At 35.6% G+C, this 20,622-nt stretch overlaps 1 protein-coding gene across 1 annotated transcript in view; it reads right to left on the reverse strand.

Moving 5' to 3' along the window:
- LOC145664088 (NPC intracellular cholesterol transporter 2-like) overlaps positions 1-20,622 on the reverse strand; it is a 34,048-nt gene that overhangs the window by 7,831 nt on the left and 5,595 nt on the right. Inside the window, exon 2 of the mRNA XM_081730436.1 lies at positions 15,495-15,599. Coding sequence (XP_081586562.1) covers positions 15,495-15,599 — 105 coding nt within the window. The remainder of the gene's footprint in view (positions 1-15,494; positions 15,600-20,622) is intronic.

Here is a 20,622-nt window from a genome sequence, read left to right on the forward strand (position 1 = left end):
GTAATACGTTCCTAATGGGAAATACCAGACTATTTTGTCTGCTATGTGCTGCCACCGAGAAGTCTTTACGTAAACTTCTACACACTGACGCTCTCACACGGGAGGGTCCCACAAGTTGTCGCTAAAATTTGATTGCCAAATAGCACATCTGATAGAGCATCATGAGAAATGAACATTAGCAAAATTTAAGGTGCTATAGACCAGAAGGATAGGAGCTAGGGGGCTTCAAAATTTGAATATACAAAAAATTATATCATGGAATTATGTACGTTTAAAGTAAATATCTTGAAAACCGTTAAAGCAATCAAAACAAAAGTTCCACAATATAATAAGAACAAGATGCAATATCGAAAACCGTAAACAGTGTTGCCATAGGTGAAGTAGTGTTGCCAACTCAGCATAAAACATTTTATTGTAAATAGCATCATATGCAAATGTGCACAGATTTAAAATGCACTATTATCACTAAACATAAGAGTGAAGTGTAATGCTACAGTGTTGCACGCTATTGGAGCTACATGTGCTGAAAATGTACGATGGAAAAGTTTGATATGTAGCAACAGATGGTAATAAAGGAATCTGAGTCTCATACTATGAATTTAGTTTAAATGCGTAACACAGATAGTATAAAATAGCAAAATGTCAGCATTGTCACAAAATATTGATGCATTTGAAAAATGAAATTGAGTGATGCCATTTTTACGTCCTGTGTCAGCTTCGAATCTATACCTAAGTATAGGAGTGTAAAGTGGGATCCGAATCCATATGAAAGAGACATTACAATGAAACGTAAGGTGAGAAGTACAACAAAAACATGTCCGAGGCGGGATTGGAACCCGCGATGCCTAATATATTGTCTAGCCATTTAGACCACATGGCTATCCTGGCCGACTAAAAACGAAATGAGGTAGTAATAAAATAATTATATTTCCAATGTGAATATGGTAATATTACAGTGTACAAACATAATCATATGGTATGTAGGAGAGGAAGTAAAAGAATATGTCACTGAACACGGAAGACAGAAACCAAAAAACTAGGCCTACTCTTCCAAATACTGATAAGATTATCAAGAACCAGTTTACAGAAATAGAAAACACGTGTTTCTTTCCTCGCGTGTATCATTTTGTTATCGCAAGTTGTCTGCTTATTCATCGGAGCCACCGAAGTATAATTCAAAATCCTCACTTGTTTCTAGTGTTTTGTTGCCACATATCAGACTTCTCAATCGTACATTTTCAGCACATGTAACTCCAATAGTGTGCAACACTGTACCACTACACTTCACTGTTATGTTTAGTGATAATAGTGCATTTTAAATCTGTGCGCATTTGTATATGGTGCTATTTCAAACAAAATATTTTATGCTGAGTTGGCAACACTGCTTCACCTATGGCAACACTGTTTACGGTTTTCGATAGGGTATTTTGTTCTTATTAGATTGTGCAACTTTTGTGTTGATTGCTTTAACGGTTTTCAAGATATATACTTTAAACGTACATAATTCCATGATATATATTTTTTTGGATATTCAAATTTTGAAGCCCCTATCTCCTATCCTTCTGGTCCATAGCACCTTAAATTTTGCTAATGTTCATTTCTCATGATGCTCTATCAAATGTGCTATTTGGCAATCAGATTTTAGCGACAACTTGTGGGACCCTCCCGTGTCAGTCTGACCATGAGTTGTTTGCTGCCGAATGATAACGTAACCTTTCCTCTTATTGTAGAATATTTTTCTGAAGAACTTACGTTTTTCTGGCGTATATTTCCAGGCTGCAGTCTACTTCTTTCAGATGTCGTATATAACAAATACGTATATTTATCATTATCAGCCCAAATAAATATTCAGTATAAAATAGTTTTCGATTTCATACAGGCAGAAAATTCTAAAAACATTAACACAAAACAAAAAATACAGTAGAAAGATTAGACGTATACCAATGCATAAATCCCATTGGGCTGAACAAAATGACATGAGTCAGTGTAAATTCTTATGTGTAGTTTTCAAAGAACATCGAAACTAACGTTTCTTTAAGTCTAAGAAAGATTGATACTGTGCGATAACTACGTCGTTCTGCTAAGATGAAACTCGAGATGGGCACGAGTCAAGATTTGAGGCTGTCTCGTCTCGAAAATGTGCTGTAAAAATGATGTCTCGACTCGAAAAGTGTGTATTTCTCTATTGGAAAAGCTACGTCTCGTCTCGAATTTTGTCTGGGAAATTCTGTCTCGTCTCGTCACATGCGCATCCCAAAATGAAACTGTTACCAAAGTAAACCATTATCAATTTTTTTTCATTATGACACCAAAATACTTCGACAGCATATTATATATAGCTAATGATATACAGCATAACATTAAAATTAACTCCTAAACGCTGATTTTTGTTTATGTACTATGATAATATGCAAGGACGAGACATACAGTACTTGAATTGATAGACGACATTAAAATGAACAATTTAAGATATTGAAGATAAATTATTTGAGAATGCGTGTTTTTCGATAAAGTGGAGGAAAAAAAACAAGGTTTTATGGTTATAAAAGTTCATTGCCAATGATAATTCTGACATCTTGTGCCGCTGCTGTGCCATCAGTCGTAGCTCAAAATACTTATTAAATGAACGCAACAAAATGGGGATGAAGTTGATGCACAACATGGTACTTAACTGTAAAAATATGATTGAATTTAAAGGAAATTCAAATGTTTTAATTTTGAAAAATGACTAGTTGTGGGAAATAGGTGAGGGAGAGAAAGGATATAATTAAGAAATAAAGGAAGAACACTAGCCTGACAGATCCAATTAGACTGGTGTCGTCTTGGTCATCTGGATGATGAATGGTTTCCCCTAGAGGAGTCTGGATGTACTCGAGTCAGCCAACAACTGGATCTTAATCCTGCTGGACTGATAGGGGCGTTGAGCTCTCTCTTGACGATGCGCCTTTTACGATGATATTCTTCTACACCTTCATGCCACTACTGAGATGTCAAACTCAAAATGTGTCTGCGGCGATGAGCCGGCAGAATGGTATTCTTGGGACACGTAGTCTGTCGTCCTCCAATGGTGCGATCTGCTTGCCTCCGATGATCCTGCACCTTCCTAAACTTCGTGGCGAATACCCCCTGTCGATATGTCCTCCGTGGTTTTGTTTGGTTGCAAAATGATGATTCTGACGTTTAGTGAACTTGATATGTCAAGCTGGGCGGAAGGAACGCGGAAAGATAAGAAGGAAACTAGTCGTGTTTATTAACAAATATGTGATTACAAAAGCTGCCTGGAAATGTACAATCTTAATAAAAAGTTTTTATTCCTTTGAACTTTAAAGAGTTTATGATTCTGTCGAGGATAATCGTAAAAATAATGAGATAGAACTTAACAAATTAAATCAATAGTTCTCAGTCATCTCACTGTAACATCACTGTAATTACACTGATACTTCACAATCTTTTATTCTGCTAGAATAGATGGTTTATCCATTTGAGTACTGTATATCTAAAATAATAGACCCACTATGAAAAAATGAAAATGAAATCTTTGAGTTTTACGTCCCACGGTTATGCCGGTTAAGCTAAAGGAGACGGTGATGATGAGAAATTAATGAAATGAAGAAAGTGAGAGGAAATGGAAGAACTCCGAGAAAAAGCACCCACACGGTGTTTGTCCGCCACAAAGTTCACTTGGCGGAGGCTGGGATGGAACCGGGGACCTCAAATGCCAGAGGTGAACGCTCTACCACTGAGCCACCGCGGCCCCGACCTACTATAAAAGTAGCAGATTGTATTTTCCCAACAGTGACATGTATAACTAACGTAACACAATACTAGTTGTAATTTAGGCCATGTTAATATTACATATATGTTTATTTTGAGCATTTTATGAAATACGAGGTAAGTTCGGAAAGAAACCGTACTTCTGAAATAACGCACCAACCGGCAGAGGAAGCGCGCTGTGGCTACTGAGCGCACCTATTGGCAGGTTTAGGCAACAATTTGCAATTTGCCGCGTTTCGTTATGACTGTTGGTGAGCTATAGCGGCAGAAGTGAGCACGTGCACAAGCTGTTTGTCAGATTAATGATACAGTGAGAATTAAGGAGCTTGAAGAATCAGGCTTGTGTGTGAAATTTTCCTACATTTTAATTTCTTTTCAATTCATTCAGGGTTCTTCATCCCCCCCCACACACACACGCCGAAAAGAAGCACACAAGAGTTGGTCAAAGAGCAATGTAATGTCGGTTGTGTGGTTTAATTGGAAAGATATTATATCAGATGGTAAACAAACAGTTGTATCAGGACATTTTATTACTCTTGAGGGATGTTGTGCGCAAGAAGAGGCCTGAACTGAGGAAAACCAAACTTGAATAATGCACCATACCAATACGTCTAGGCTATTTAGGAAGGTAAGTTTCGTTTTGAACACACCTCGTTGTATTGCTTATATGGTTAACTATATTTCAGACTTTCCCTTTAGCTAAAGAAATAGATACATAAATTCTGCAAATGTTATTTAGCGATTTAAAGATGAAACATACAAACTTACCAATTGATTGATCTGAGTGGACTAAAGAAAATGGCATGGTAAGTGTAGAACCATATCCATGTTTTTCGAGAAAATTTAGAAAAAAATATAAAAGTGGATACTAAACGATAACTACGCTACTTATAAGATAAAACTGATATGCAGTATAGACTAGTCAACATTTTCATTATGACACATGTAAGACGTTAGTTATAATTTACTTAATGATGTGACAATCGCCTAGAAGCAATTATTATTACATATGTAAATTATGTACAATCAACTCGATATTAAAATTTGAGTTAGCCAGAACACAATTTCTTTTTTTTTTTAATGAACATCTTTACTTTGCGATTCAAGCAGCTTCGATCGCAGGTAACGGAAGGACAACTTTTCTACACAATAGATCCCGTTTCTTTCTGTCCTCGTGGCCCACACACAGGCTGAGCAATTAACAGGAATTCTTCGAGAAACTGCTAAAACATCCTTTTGACATTGGAAACATTCAAAAACCCTTTTGGCTTTGGAAGCATGTCATAAACTCAACCTAAAACGTTACAACGAACTTTTTTTTTTAAAAGAGAACAACGAAAACCGCCACCACAACAAACCAAGTTGCGAATTTTAAATTTTTTTGAAAGAAAAGAAAGATCTTTTTGTTTATAGATAGGTACGCGCCCCAACACGAAAGAAGCTACGGCAGTTGCAATACATTCGTCGAACATTACACACGGCCGCTCTACGCACACACACACACACTAACAAATATCGACGAACTTATTATTTTTTAAAAGTGATTCTTAATTAAAAAGTATGTGCTAGTACATCGCAGTCGTGGTGTTTTGTGAGGGGCCTACCAGCTAACATTTCCTATTGATTAATATCGTTCAAACACTGTAGACTACATTGATAAATATTATTCGAATTATTTTACTTTAAGAAAAAGGTGTTATCAAAAGCAGAAGTGGTTTGTTGATAGTGGCGGTGATCGAACTTGTTGATAGTGGCGGTGATCGAACCTGTTGATAGTGGCGGTGATCGAACTTGTTGATAGTGGCAGTGATCGAACTAGTTGATAGTGTCAGCCAACTCCATAGTAGAACAGAATCAAACATTTACATCCCATGGAAGCCCCAGCATATGCTCTGTGAAGAGGCAAATGATCGACCGGTTGAGTATACAGCCCATGAGATGCACACGTCGAGATCTGAAGCAAGGACCAACCATGGAACTGTGACGGAAGCATGGCCCAGATGGAAAGAAGCAGGAGAAGCTAAGTGCCAGTGCTACATTTTTAACAAGTTTGACGCAAAGAAGAAAGTACGTGCCTGGTAAGAAGCAGTCATAAAAAGAAATGGCGACCAGTTGCGGTGAGAAGGTAGGAAATATAGTTATTTTATTTCTTCCCCATTATGACTCAAGGCCGGACTATTTTGGCAGATGTCATCCGTCGATTTCTTTGCTTCATTCCCCAATCGGGTCGAGACTGTTAGTGTTGTTTGATTCTCCGTTCCCATACGGAATGAACAATTAACGTGCCTTAATTTTCATCCAATAATCACAAATCCAGTTGCATGTCAGTGATCCATTTTATTTTATCGATTTATTTTATTTTATTGAAGAAATATTACATCTTATTGCATAACCGTTTGAGTTCTTAACTCTTCATCATAAACTAAGACTTTCTGTTACATAATTATTGAAGAAAGGGTCAAAATAAGAACCATATTTGTAGCCTACCGAGTGCTAATATTTAGAATAATATTCATGTCTGTGGAAATGCAAATTTGAGAGTTGCACTTTGAATAAAACATAAATTCAATGTTATTAGTTATTTGATGATAATTGTTTGGATAGGCACTTTGTTAACGGAAACGAATTGTAGTTGCACATCTGTAAAGGTTTTTGTAAAAGCAAGAGTTTCGGCCTGTCGGTAAATTAAATAATATATACAAAAGTTAGGATAATTCCTCGATAAGTATTTAATTAAGCGACACGTTACGCAGACGGACTCTGATCACTGAAGACAAGAAGTCCACTAATTCAAAGTAATGTCCAATTAATATCCCAATATTGATATATATTTGTATCAATATTATATGTGTATTTTATGGCTTGTTTATATAGTAATGAACATTGATTTTTCTTTGGTAATTTGTTTAGATAAGAATGAATAATGATTTGAATGTTTATATGTATGAATATTTAGCTATATGATATATGTATATATACGAATATTAAGATCCACAAGTGCACTTCTATCCTATTGTATCTTTTCTATAATTTCACGTTTCCATTCCCATTCGCTAGCAAGTCATGACTTTTAAAGTAAATCAAAATTATCCAATCATAACTTCTCCACAGTCTTTTCATTTTTTTCTATTCTATTTTTTTCTTAATTCTTCTTTAATAATAATATCTGGAGGTGATAAATAAACTTCAATTTAAGTAATAACATTCTGTTTGCCACTGTTTAATTATAAGCAGAGAAATTAAAAATCTCATTTACTGTTAGAAATTATTCAAAAGCATATATGATAGCAATTCAGATTAATTGTATTTTTTTAGCCTTAATTGGAAATTTAAAAAAAAAGGAACTGTTAATCAGAAGTATGAAATGATTCAGGAAATCACATAATTGTATGCTGAGATAAGAAACTAAATTCTCTATTTAACGATCTCAGGTGGAATCCTTCTGATTCCATAAACATAATTCAGGTATTGATAATAACATTTTCAAAAATCGAGCAATGGTATTGATTCTTGTTGAAAAGATTTTTCTTCTGTTATTTAATTTTTTTTATCGTTGACTACTCTATATTGTTATTCCATTCACTAGTAACTACCTTTATTTTTAATTAATTAAAATTTTATTGCTGTTACCAAATTTCTGTGTAACTTTTGTTATTTAAGCAGAGTAGATTTAAATTCCTCACCCCTGCTAGACATGGTAAAAGCATTTTTTTGTCTTGACATTACCAGTAATTTGGGAGATCTCTGAACTGACCACCACAGTCATCATTAATTTGAGTTATTTTGAATTATTTCGATTTGATCTATTTACATTATATCTTTTATTTCAATAAATCAAAAATCTATTGTAGCATTCAGCAATTGAATTTTTATTCAAAAATTCACTTGCCTCTCCAAGTGGTAGTCAGCACAGTCTGTCCCATAAAAACTGCATTAGCGAGAAAATTTTCTTTCAGCTTTGCAGCGTGTGACCGTTCTGTGGAGGTTGCGTAAAACAGATGTTTACTTTGTTTTATTTAAATTCTAATTAGCTGCGCAACTACTTTTTCCTAGCGCCCTGGTAATACCGTTTTGGGGGAAAAGTAGGACTTCGAGATCTGTATATCATTAGAAGTATTACCTTTAAATTTCTCTACGTTTCGTGAATCGCTAATTGAACATTAGACTTGGAGACCTGAGGTTCAAGCCCCGCGGCGTTAACTTCAGCTTTCCATGATTTAGTTTACTATCGCACCGGTGCACTTTTCGGAAGCAAACCATCAAAAGCCCAGCCTTGGTAGGCAAATACAAATTTACATATTAATTTATTCAGATCTGGCGAACCCTAGCATAATGCATATCATTATGATAATTATCACATGCTCATATTCAGGAATCGAGGTCAAATTTACATATCTAATAAATTTGACCAAAACCAACCTTTACAAAACTTGGCGCAACCGGACTTGGACCAAAGTACCCGTTACAAAACTTGGCTTACCCGAACAGAGACCCGAAAATACTATACATAGGCTCCGAACAACATGAAACGAAATCGAACAAACTCGAAGCGTCGTTAATTAGAATCGATTTATTATCACATACCGAATAGAGAACGATCAATGTTCGTTTCCCCTCCACCTTACGTTCTTTTACAGGAGAAAGTATAATGGAAATTCTGAGTGGAACAGCAGCAACTTGAAAATAATATGAAAGTTTCATTGACTTAATAAAAAAAAAAAAAAAAAACGTTATCAGCATAAGGAAGAGAAAGAATCATGAGAGGAAATCATGTATATATATATAGGCTTATTTGTTCTGTTTACCTAAAAAAAAAAGTGATAATTATTCTGTTTTGTGTGGATTGAAGTAAAGAAAAAGAAGAAGAAAATTAATGAAATCAAAATAGGTAAGAACAGGTAGGCAACAGGATGTATGAGAAACATAACTCAAATTTATTGATTCACTTACACTTTCGTTCATATATATGTATATATGTATTCTATTATAGTGTTTTATTTACCTTATTTTGCATTTTTATTTATTTTATCAGTAATGTCATGTGTTAGTAGAAGTAAAAATAAAAACGTATATTCATTTATTTCAATATTAACTATTTATATATTTAATTTATGGTTATATTATGGTAATTAATATTAAGTATTGAACGAGATGGATCAATAGGTTGTGTTGGCGCTAAAAGGGAAGCTCCGAGCAAAGCGCCACGTATTTCATGAATTCATAAATATACAAGTGTGTGTGTGTATCGAACTGCAACTAGAACGTTTTCTAGAAGTATTTGTTTTTATTAAGTGAATAATTACATTTCTCCTATATTATTTCTCCTATATTACATGTGTGAAAGCATAGTTACTTCTTATAAAAGCGAAGATAACTTAACCAATATATTAGGTTTACAAGTATATTTTCAGATGCCCCAGTTGCGTCCATCCACCTTACGACAGAGACCTAGAAGCATGATGTCGTCCGACGAAGAAAGTTCGACTCGTCTTGCAGATGGACACGAGCAAGAGACGGATCCCACAGACAATATTAAGAATACAGGAACGCTTGCAGACGCACCAGCATGGGCACAAGTTCTAATGAAACAGATGCAAAAGAATTCAAAAGAACAAGGAAAGTTCAGAAAGGAAATACAGGAGCAATTTAAGAAGCTAGAGGAAAATTTGACAAAAAAGATAGAAGAACAGACGAAAGAGATTAGAGAAAGCATGCAGCGGGTGAAAGAAATTATCGAAATCGATTCTCCATCTGCACAGACAGTGCCAGAAGCCAGTAGTAAGCCACAACACCTGCAAGCATTAGATCACCAAACCCGTCAGGATTCGAGTCAGGAGATTGAGGAATCCCATTCTCCAATGGACAACCCTGCAACTAGTTCAAGTAACTTGGAGACTCACAAGGTCAAGCATAAACTGCGCGGAAGGACAATTCCAGGGAAAATAAGAGTCAAACCAAGACTCGAGAAGTACGTCAAGGTGCAGAACTCCTATGAAGGACGTCAAGAACGAGAACGCAATTATTTATACAGAAGAGGAAATTACCAGTACAGACTTCACAAGGAAGCGTCCTTATACCGAGAGCAAGACATTTCCAGTGCTGATGCTAAGGGAAGATTCGAACACACGAAGGAAGGGTCAATCCAGCATCAAAGTTATCACTGGGATCCAGGTAACTCAAATAATTACTACAGTCGTCAGGTAAAGTCCGTATTCAGCCAGGAAGAAAGTGATGAAAACTGGCAAGACGACTTCAGTGTAACCTGGTTAAACCCACATGATAAAGGCAAGAATATCAAAGACTATGCATATCTGAAATGTCAAAATAGACTGTATGGTATAAGGATGGGTACGATCAAAAGAGCTAAATGTCAAGAAATGTCCGATGACAACTGGCCAGAAGGAACAAGTTTGCCATGTTACAACTCACTAGACAGACCTAAAAGCACTGAACACAACCTGAATGGTATTAGCTTCGCTACCATTCAGTTCACCATGATGTTGGCATATTAGAACTTAGTTAGTGGCCGAGGGTGCGAGATGATGGTCAGAGAGAGAGCATGCTAGAAAGCAACCTATCTTGAATTATGACGGCATGGAATAAATTAAAACGAAGTACCACCATGATTCCACATCGGAAAAACTTGAATTCGAAGCGATGAAAAAAAAAAAGAATCCAATAACTGCATACAGAATGTACTGCAGGAACAGCAGACTAGAAACTTTTAGAATGGCACGCTCCATTGGAATAAATCTGGCACCTTAATAGAAGATGAAGTATAGACACGATAATACTAAAGAAAAATTGTTATTAACCAGCGTATTCCTGAATCCAATGACTATATTGCGAAGTGAGGCAAATATGAATGAAGAGGACAGATGGACAAAGATATCCGCCAAAGTGCGACATTCTATATTGAAACCGGCCTAAGAGAGACAATTTTGAAATACATGTGAAAGTGCCTAGAGATGCATACGTATATATGTTATGTACAGATAGCGAGCCATCGGTTGAGAGAAATTCCCGATTTGAGCTCTGAAGGGAGTTTTGCGTTTTGAGCAAGAGACTCAACGCACCCCTTCACCTTGGTGATGATATATGCGAAGAACGCGCCGAGCAGAAAGTAGATAAGCTCTGAGCTGCGAGCAGCCACCAAGAACTTAGCAAGTTTCAGTACGTTGATATGAAACTTTGCCCTCAGAATATGGTGAACATAATATTACGATGTTATATAGAAGAGGTGAAAGTACAGCCGGATAATGAAATCTCAAGTGCGAGCCATGGCCTTGCCCTCGCATAAGGAGGAGCTCTACCTCCAGAAAATCCTCTGAACTCTGATGTTATCCTTCCCTGTAGTCCAGGACGCTGAGGAGTGTATTAAAAGATATTGGTGTGTCACCTAGGGAAGCCAGTACTTTGGGAAAAGGAATCCTTGCAGCTGATGGTCAAATTAAATATCACAGTATTATTGTAAACCATGCCTCACGTCCAATAAGAAAGCTCAAAATGACCACATACTTGAAACCAGGGACCACACTGACTACCAAGTCATTATATAGAAAATGATCACCACATGAATAACTAGAGCTAGGATTTTTAAGAAAATTTTATTTGAAAACTGAAATACTTCAAAGTCGATATTAGAGCCAGGATTTTAATGTACTTTTTAAAATTAAAACAATTTTTATTTTAGGGTTCGGATTTTTAGGAACATATTTTTGGACTTTTAAATTTTGTGCATTTAATGTAACACATCACCCATGTTCTCTTGGGATGAAACCGTACTTCAACGAAGTTGCAGCACTTGCTTCATCTTAGGAGGGGGGTAGTTGTGACAATCGCCTAGAAGCAATTATTATTACATATGTAAATTATGTACAATCAACTCGATATTAAAATTTGAGTTAGCCAGAACACAATTTCTTTTTTTTTTAATGAACATCTTTACTTTGCGATTCAAGCAGCTTCGATCGCAGGTAACGGAAGGACAACTTTTCTACACAATAGATCCCGTTTCTTTCTGTCCTCGTGGCCCACACATAGGCTGAGCAATTAACAGGAATTCTTCGAGAAACTGCTAAAACATCCTTTTGACATTGGAAACATTCAAAAACCCTTTTGGCTTTGGAAGCATGTCATAAACTCAACCTAAAACGTTACAACGAACTTTTTTTTTTAAAGAGAACAACGAAAACCGCCACCACAACAAACCAAGTTGCGAATTTTAAATTTTTTTGAAAGAAAAGAAAGATCTTTTTGTTTATAGATAGGTACGCGCCCCAACACGAAAGAAGCTACGGCAGTTGCAATACATTCGTCGAACATTACACACGGCCGCTCTACGCACACACACACACACTAACAAATATCGACGAACTTATTATTTTTTAAAAGTGATTCTTAATTAAAAAGTATGTGCTAGTACATCGCAGTCGTGGTGTTTTGTGAGGGGCCTACCAGCTAACATTTCCTATTGATTAATATCGTTCAAACACTGTAGACTACATTGATAAATATTATTCGAATTATTTTACTTTAAGAAAAAGGTGTTATCAAAAGCAGAAGTGGTTTGTTGATAGTGGCGGTGATCGAACTTGTTGATAGTGGCGGTGATCGAACCTGTTGATAGTGGCGGTGATCGAACTTGTTGATAGTGGCAGTGATCGAACTAGTTGATAGTGTCAGCCAACTCCATAGTAGAACAGAATCAAACATTTACATCCCATGGAAGCCCCAGCATATGCTCTGTGAAGAGGCAAATGATCGACCGGTTGAGTATACAGCCCATGAGATGCACACGTCGAGATCTGAAGCAAGGACCAACCATGGAACTGTGACGGAAGCATGGCCCAGATGGAAAGAAGCAGGAGAAGCTAAGTGCCAGTGCTACATTTTTAACAAGTTTGACGCAAAGAAGAAAGTACGTGCCTGGTAAGAAGCAGTCATAAAAAGAAATGGCGACCAGTTGCGGTGAGAAGGTAGGAAATATAGTTATTTTATTTCTTCCCCATTATGACTCAAGGCCGGACTATTTTGGCAGATGTCATCCGTCGATTTCTTTGCTTCATTCCCCAATCGGGTCGAGACTGTTAGTGTTGTTTGATTCTCCGTTCCCATACGGAATGAACAATTAACGTGCCTTAATTTTCATCCAATAATCACAAATCCAGTTGCATGTCAGTGATCCATTTTATTTTATCGATTTATTTTATTTTATTGAAGAAATATTACATCTTATTGCATAACCGTTTGAGTTCTTAACTCTTCATCATAAACTAAGACTTTCTGTTACATAATTATTGAAGAAAGGGTCAAAATAAGAACCATATTTGTAGCCTACCGAGTGCTAATATTTAGAATAATATTCATGTCTGTGGAAATGCAAATTTGAGAGTTGCACTTTGAATAAAACATAAATTCAATGTTATTAGTTATTTGATGATAATTGTTTGGATAGGCACTTTGTTAACGGAAACGAATTGTAGTTGCACATCTGTAAAGGTTTTTGTAAAAGCAAGAGTTTCGGCCTGTCGGTAAATTAAATAATATATACAAAAGTTAGGATAATTCCTCGATAAGTATTTAATTAAGCGACACGTTACGCAGACGGACTCTGATCACTGAAGACAAGAAGTCCACTAATTCAAAGTAATGTCCAATTGATATCCCAATATTGATATATATTTGTATCAATATTATATGTGTATTTTATGGCTTGTTTATATAGTAATGAACATTGATTTTTCTTTGGTAATTTGTTTAGATAAGAATGAATAATGATTTGAATGTTTATATGTATGAATATTTAGCTATATGATATATGTATATATACGAATATTAAGATCCACAAGTGCACTTCTATCCTATTGTATCTTTTCTATAATTTCACGTTTCCATTCCCATTCGCTAGCAAGTCATGACTTTTAAAGTAAATCAAAATTATCCAATCATAACTTCTCCACAGTCTTTTCATTTTTTTTCTATTCTATTTTTTCTTAATTCTTCTTTAATAATAATATCTGGAGGTGATAAATAAACTTCAATTTAAGTAATAACATTCTGTTTGCCACTGTTTAATTATAAGCAGAGAAATTAAAAATCTCATTTACTGTTAGAAATTATTCAAAAGCATATATGATAGCAATTCAGATTAATTGTATTTTTTTAGCCTTAATTGGAAATTTAAAAAAAAAGGAACTGTTAATCAGAAGTATGAAATGATTCAGGAAATCACATAATTGTATGCTGAGATAAGAAACTAAATTCTCTATTTAACGATCTCAGGTGGAATCCTTCTGATTCCATAAACATAATTCAGGTATTGATAATAACATTTTCAAAAATCGAGCAATGGTATTGATTCTTGTTGAAAAGATTTTTCTTCTGTTATTTAATTTTTTTTTATCGTTGACTACTCTATATTGTTATTCCATTCACTAGTAACTACCTTTATTTTTAATTAATTAAAATTTTATTGCTGTTACCAAATTTCTGTGTAACTTTTGTTATTTAAGCAGAGTAGATTTAAATTCCTCACCCCTGCTAGACATGGTAAAAGCATTTTTTTGTCTTGACATTACCAGTAATTTGGGAGATCTCTGAACTGACCACCACAGTCATCATTAATTTGAGTTATTTTGAATTATTTCGATTTGATCTATTTACATTATATCTTTTATTTCAATAAATCAAAAATCTATTGTAGCATTCAGCAATTGAATTTTTATTCAAAAATTCACTTGCCTCTCCAAGTGGTAGTCAGCACAGTCTGTCCCATAAAAACTGCATTAGCGAGAAAATTTTCTTTCAGCTTTGCAGCGTGTGACCGTTCTGTGGAGGTTGCGTAAAACAGATGTTTACTTTGTTTTATTTAAATTCTAATTAGCTGCGCAACTACTTTTTCCTAGCGCCCTGGTAATACCGTTTTGGGGGAAAAGTAGGACTTCGAGATCTGTATATCATTAGAAGTATTACCTTTAAATTTCTCTACGTTTCGTGAATCGCTAATTGAACATTAGACTTGGAGACCTGAGGTTCAAGCCCCGCGGCGTTAACTTCAGCTTTCCATGATTTAGTTTACTATCGCACCGGTGCACTTTTCGGAAGCAAACCATCAAAAGCCCAGCCTTGGTAGGCAAATACAAATTTACATATTAATTTATTCAGATCTGGCGAACCCTAGCATAATGCATATCATTATGATAATTATCACATGCTCATATTCAGGAATCGAGGTCAAATTTACATATCTAATAAATTTGACCAAAACCAACCTTTACAAAACTTGGCGCAACCGGACTTGGACCAAAGTACCCGTTACAATGAGATGGAGCCGAAAATTATGATTAACTCTTAAAGTTCCAAAAAATAATAATAATAAATAAATAAATAAATAAATAAATAAATAAATAAATAAATAAAATAAAATAAAATAAAAATAAATGTATCAATCAATAAATCATAATAAGCTGAACAAAATGAATTACTTTACTCTGAATTCTGATGCGTAGATTTTGAGGAAACCGATTTCTTAGTGATAATTTTCATTCTATTGGAATAGAGTATTTATTTGATTAATTATGGACAGTATATGAAAAAAGGATACACTGTTAAGTAAGATATTTTGATTCATTGTTGTTTGATTTCTCCGAACAGGATCGCATCTAATACTTCTAAATAAAAAAAACAATATATATTTTGAGAAGAAGAGGCACACTTACATGGACTAAATGTAACTTCAGCTCTGAGTACCTGTCCTCGTCGAAGGACACAGGGCAATGTGTCACAATTCTGTATTTTCACATTATAAACCACACTAGTTGAGCCTGCAAGAAATAAATAAATAAATTTTGATTTGTTTCATTGACCAGAGTATACTTATATTCTTTAGGTATTTTTTCTACAGCATTTCTGCAAACTTACAAAATTATGAATCGATCAATCATGGCCGTGGGTAGGATGGAAACTTACCCTGGGCCCAAACAAGCATGTCAATCTGTTTGTATCAAGGTAACTTAATGTGAGTCGTTTCCGTAGGGGGCCCAGCAACTGGTTTACACAGGGGCACTCATAATGCTGTTAAGACACCCTTGTCGATAACATTTGAACTGAATTTAAGATTATTGACAATTTTCAAAGATGAAAATCTTCCAATGTAAAGTCCTCGAAACTTTTTAAAGATCGTCAATTGAAAGAAATAGTCGAAACGCCCTTGCCGTCACTGGTGCAAATCGCGGTGGGATGATGGGGACATGTACCCTCAATCTTTGAACTGGGGAGCTGTCCCCCCAATAATCCGATTTGAAATGTGTTTTTTTTGGGGAGAAATGATTATTTCTGTCCGACTGCCACTTCATCTACATCGCCGGATATATACTTAATATACAACAGGTTTACCTTAGAAATCAGATTCACCTACCGTAATATGAGTCTCCCCCTCCAGAATAAGTCTAAAATCTGCTCTCCTCCCAATGTTGAAGACAACTTTGCTCCCCTGATCCTCCATAGCATTGTTTTTCAAATTCATAAATATTTTGAAAATCGCTTAAAAATATATGGGAACGGTCTTACCTGTCCCCCCCCCCAATGTTGAAGACAGATTTGCGCCCCTGCTTGCCGTCACACCTCTCGTAGTAACGAAACACCAAAAGTTGATTTTTAATTTCATTTTTACAAGTAACTAAATTCTCCTTGTTAATGGGCAATGACAACACCAGCCTTAATTTCTGGGGAGGGCCGGGCAAGTGGAAACACAGACATTTTGGGGGAAGCTTTCTTTTTTGTTCCGAAAAGGATAGCCTTATATTACTTGTCTTACATTAAAACTCATCTTGTCTTTGAGGAAAGGGTTAGTCTGTGGAATGTGCTTTATCCCTTTCCTTCCCTCTCGCGTCGTCCCTGCTAATATAAACAACACAAGCAAGCAACAAAAACTGCTATTATTATTTACACTTTGCAACATAAATTACTAGCCTTCTTACAAGTTCTCCAGAAGGAAAATGCTCCCAACATGAGCAGGTTTCCCAAATGTCCCAGATTTTAAGGGACAATCCCTTATTTTATGATTTTGTCCTTCGTCCCGGGAAGCTTCGATACGGGGCGGCATAAGTCCCGTATTTTGCCCAAATGACAAATTTATCTCAAGTAACGATTTTAAAGCCCGCAGTTTTTAATGAGTCTTCATGAGTGTGGGCAGTAAATAGCAAATGTTATTTCAGAAAAAATTCTGAAAAAGAAGGGACACAGAGTGGCTCCGGTAAGATCCGAACGAGATGATATGTTATAACTAGATGAATCCCAAAGTTATACGTGCCACCGGGCGGAATATCGTGAGTTACAACATATTTTGTAATGTAAGAACTACAAAAAAATTACCTGGCAGAATAGTTTGAACCGAGTCATTTGTTCGGAAACGGTTATGTAAGTGGAAAACTCGGCCAACACGTATCCCATCATTTTCAACAACAAACGTTTTGGGGTAAAAAAAAAAAAAAAAAAAATGTAACTGGTGTTGGAAAAGCGAAATGTGATATTTACGTTTATGGTTAATAGTAGATATCCACAATATATCAAAGAGTATAATCAGTAATCCAATATGGCTGCCAGCGTGAAAAATGAGTTTGTACATAAATATGTTATATCTTGGAATACTGTGACCAAACCAACAAAGTTTGACGCAGTTCGATGTACCGAAATGACTTACATATGGTTTGGTACTAGTCTACTCGCCAATCTTGTAAATGATTTTTTTTCTATATTTGGTATTGCTTGAAATATTGCGATCAAACCAACGAATGACATACAAATGTAACCATCACGAATACGTTACAATAGAGCCCCCAACCTACTGGTACAGCAAGTCCTTTATGCATGAACTACGTATGACAAAATTAGAAAAATACCCGAAGGTATTCAACTTTTGTTTAGCAGGATGAATAGAAAGTCAGAGTTGTGTGTTCATCGCATATTGGTTATATCCACGTAAATGATATGGAGAGTAGGGGAGACCGGGTATGGTTGTAACACTTTTTACATTTTTATCCATAACTAGACTCCAATTGAAGAAAAATACTAATTTTTGCACGTGATCGGAAGTTTGGACATTATTCTCTCAAAATACCTAGGACTTATCAGATAATGTAAAGTATTTGCTGAGATATAGTGGAAAAACAAAGACTATCCAAATGTTACAACCAACCCCGACGTTGAGGTTAGTTGTAACAGTGATTGAGGTTCGTTGTAACGTGCTGTATCTTTGGTAAGTGGATACAATTGCTATTACATATATTACAATATTAACACAAAATTAGATTATAAGATCGATATTTAATATGTTCCTCTGTTACAGGTTCAGAGAGTGATATAGAATACGTTAGAGAACTGATGACTAATGAAAGTACTGTGCTTTTTACATGTACACACACACACACACACACACAAATATATATATATATATATATATATATATAACTCTCTCTTCACATTAGAAATATATCTTAGCAGCAAATGAATAGCTAGGTCTACAGTTTACAGTATACATACAACAAAATAGCTAATAGTTTGATGAATGAACAGAATTGTATGATATATTTAGGTTTACTTTGCCTTTTACATACCAGGTTTACCTAAAGAAATGTAACCCTAACTAGCCTTGACATATTTCTTTTAACTTAAAAATGTCAACAGATCATTTGTTATAATAACCATAATATGAAACATTGTACTAGACCCTCACATCTACATTTCGACATCTACATCTACTCTAGTACCCTATGCACTTCGACACTTAAATTTACACTTTCAGTTACCTAGTCTACTTTTACTTTTACCTACAATAGGAAATAGATTGTGACATTTGTATTCACCGTCATGGTGGTACAGACAACTTGAGGCCATCCATGACAAAAATTACATTGAATCCATTTCTCTCTTGGCGCACTTTTGGAAAGTAATGCACAACAAACTAGGCAAATTGCGTTATCACTGTCTTCGTCAGATAACAAGATGAACCATATATTTCACTATTACAGATTAAAATTACATCTGCTTCAATAGCAAGGTAAAACCAGTATCCTTTATAACAGCGGATACCTACCAAACAATAGGCTGTTGTGTGTCGTTAAGTAGGTACATAACTTTTATAAGAGAATCAAAATACTTTTAAAAGAAAAAGAGAGAGAGAGAGGGAAAACAATGTACATGTAACAGAATCACTATTTAGGCAAACAATTTTCAAGTAAATAATACAAACTTAATTACATATGCATTGTTTTACTCTGTGGGGGCTGGTTGTAACAGCGTTACAACCAGACCCATTTTTTTTGTTACAACCAACCTCATACTGCGGTAGCCATCTTTGACAGAGTACTTGCAAAATTGTGTTGATTCTGTGTTTGGTTTCCGTACGTAAACAAATACTCATTAGTATCCTTTTTAATATTTTACTCAAATTATCTAAATGTTTCGCACACATATTGCAATATTACATATTTTCAGGGACATAGAAAATGTACTTACCTGCCCAAAAAACACCATAACCGCGACAACTTCAAGACGAACACGCGTTACCTCACACAAAAACAGTGACTGAACGTGCATGAAGGGCTTGTGTTTTGACTGGAACATGAACCACATCTAGTGATTAGCGTAGAAACTACTCGCTTTGTTACAACCAAAACGTGTTACAACCATACCCGGTCTCCCCTACCGTGACGAACATGCATTAGGAACAAAACATATATGTTTTGTTACGGAATGAAATAATAGTTCATGTGAATCGAAATTCAACTGCTCTTTAGTCTTCTTATTGTTTCTAAATACATAATAGAGAAAAATAGAGATTTAGATTTGTATTGTTATGAATGTCATAGGTTTTAAGCGGCCATCTTGCATTCAAGGTGCCCATAGTTTTTCAATTAAGCTTTTGTTTACATTTTGACCTGCCGCAATTTTGCACAGGGTTGTCGTAGAAAGTCGAGACTTGCTCCATCTACTTTCATTTAACAAGATCTTGCAAACGACGTGCTACTTAACCCCTCCTGCCAGTTGAAACTTTTTAGTTGGACCCCACCTGGGACCCTGTGTGAACCCTTGACAAGACGTTTTAACTTAAATTGTACTTTGAAAATAATGCCACACTCCCTTTCCTATTTTCACATTTGTCTCACCGTTTCCGATTTATAGGGGTGACCATCGACTTTTCAATTAAGTTTTTGTTTACATTTTGACCCTCCGCCATTTTGCACAGGGTTGTCGCAGAGAGTCGAGACTTGCTGCACTTTCTTTCATTTTACAACAGCTTTCAAACGATGTGCTACTTAAACTCCCTTTCCATTTTAAAAATTTGAGTTGGACCCTATCTGGGACCCTGCGAGGACCCTGAGGCAAACTTTTTTATCCGAAAAAGTGTGTCCTTAAAGATGATGGGATACGTATTGTCCGAGTTTTCCATTTACTCAACCGTTTCCGAACAAATGACTCGGTTCAAACTATTCTGCCAGCTTTGTAGCTTTTATATTACAAAATATGCTAATACACAATAACACACTGAGCAAGGCTATGTGATGATATGTAAAAAAAAAAAAAAAAAAAGTTTCAACACAATAACTGTGTCTTCATCAGACTTCCACTCCTTATGGCTCTCATCACATAGCCTTGCTCAGTGTGTTATTGTGTATTAGTACAAAATGGAAACAAGGCCTGATAGAATAGTTATACAAAATATGTAACTCACGACATTCCGCCCGGTGGCACGTATAACTTTGGGATTCGTCTAGTTATAACATATCAAATGCAAACACAATTGTCTCGTTCGGATCTCAGCGGAGCCACTCCGTGACCCTTCCTTGG

Source organism: Thermobia domestica, chromosome 11, assembly GCF_964235325.1.
Source record: "Thermobia domestica chromosome 11, izTheDome1.hap1.1, whole genome shotgun sequence".
Classification (NCBI taxonomy): Eukaryota; Metazoa; Arthropoda; class Insecta; order Zygentoma; family Lepismatidae; genus Thermobia; species Thermobia domestica.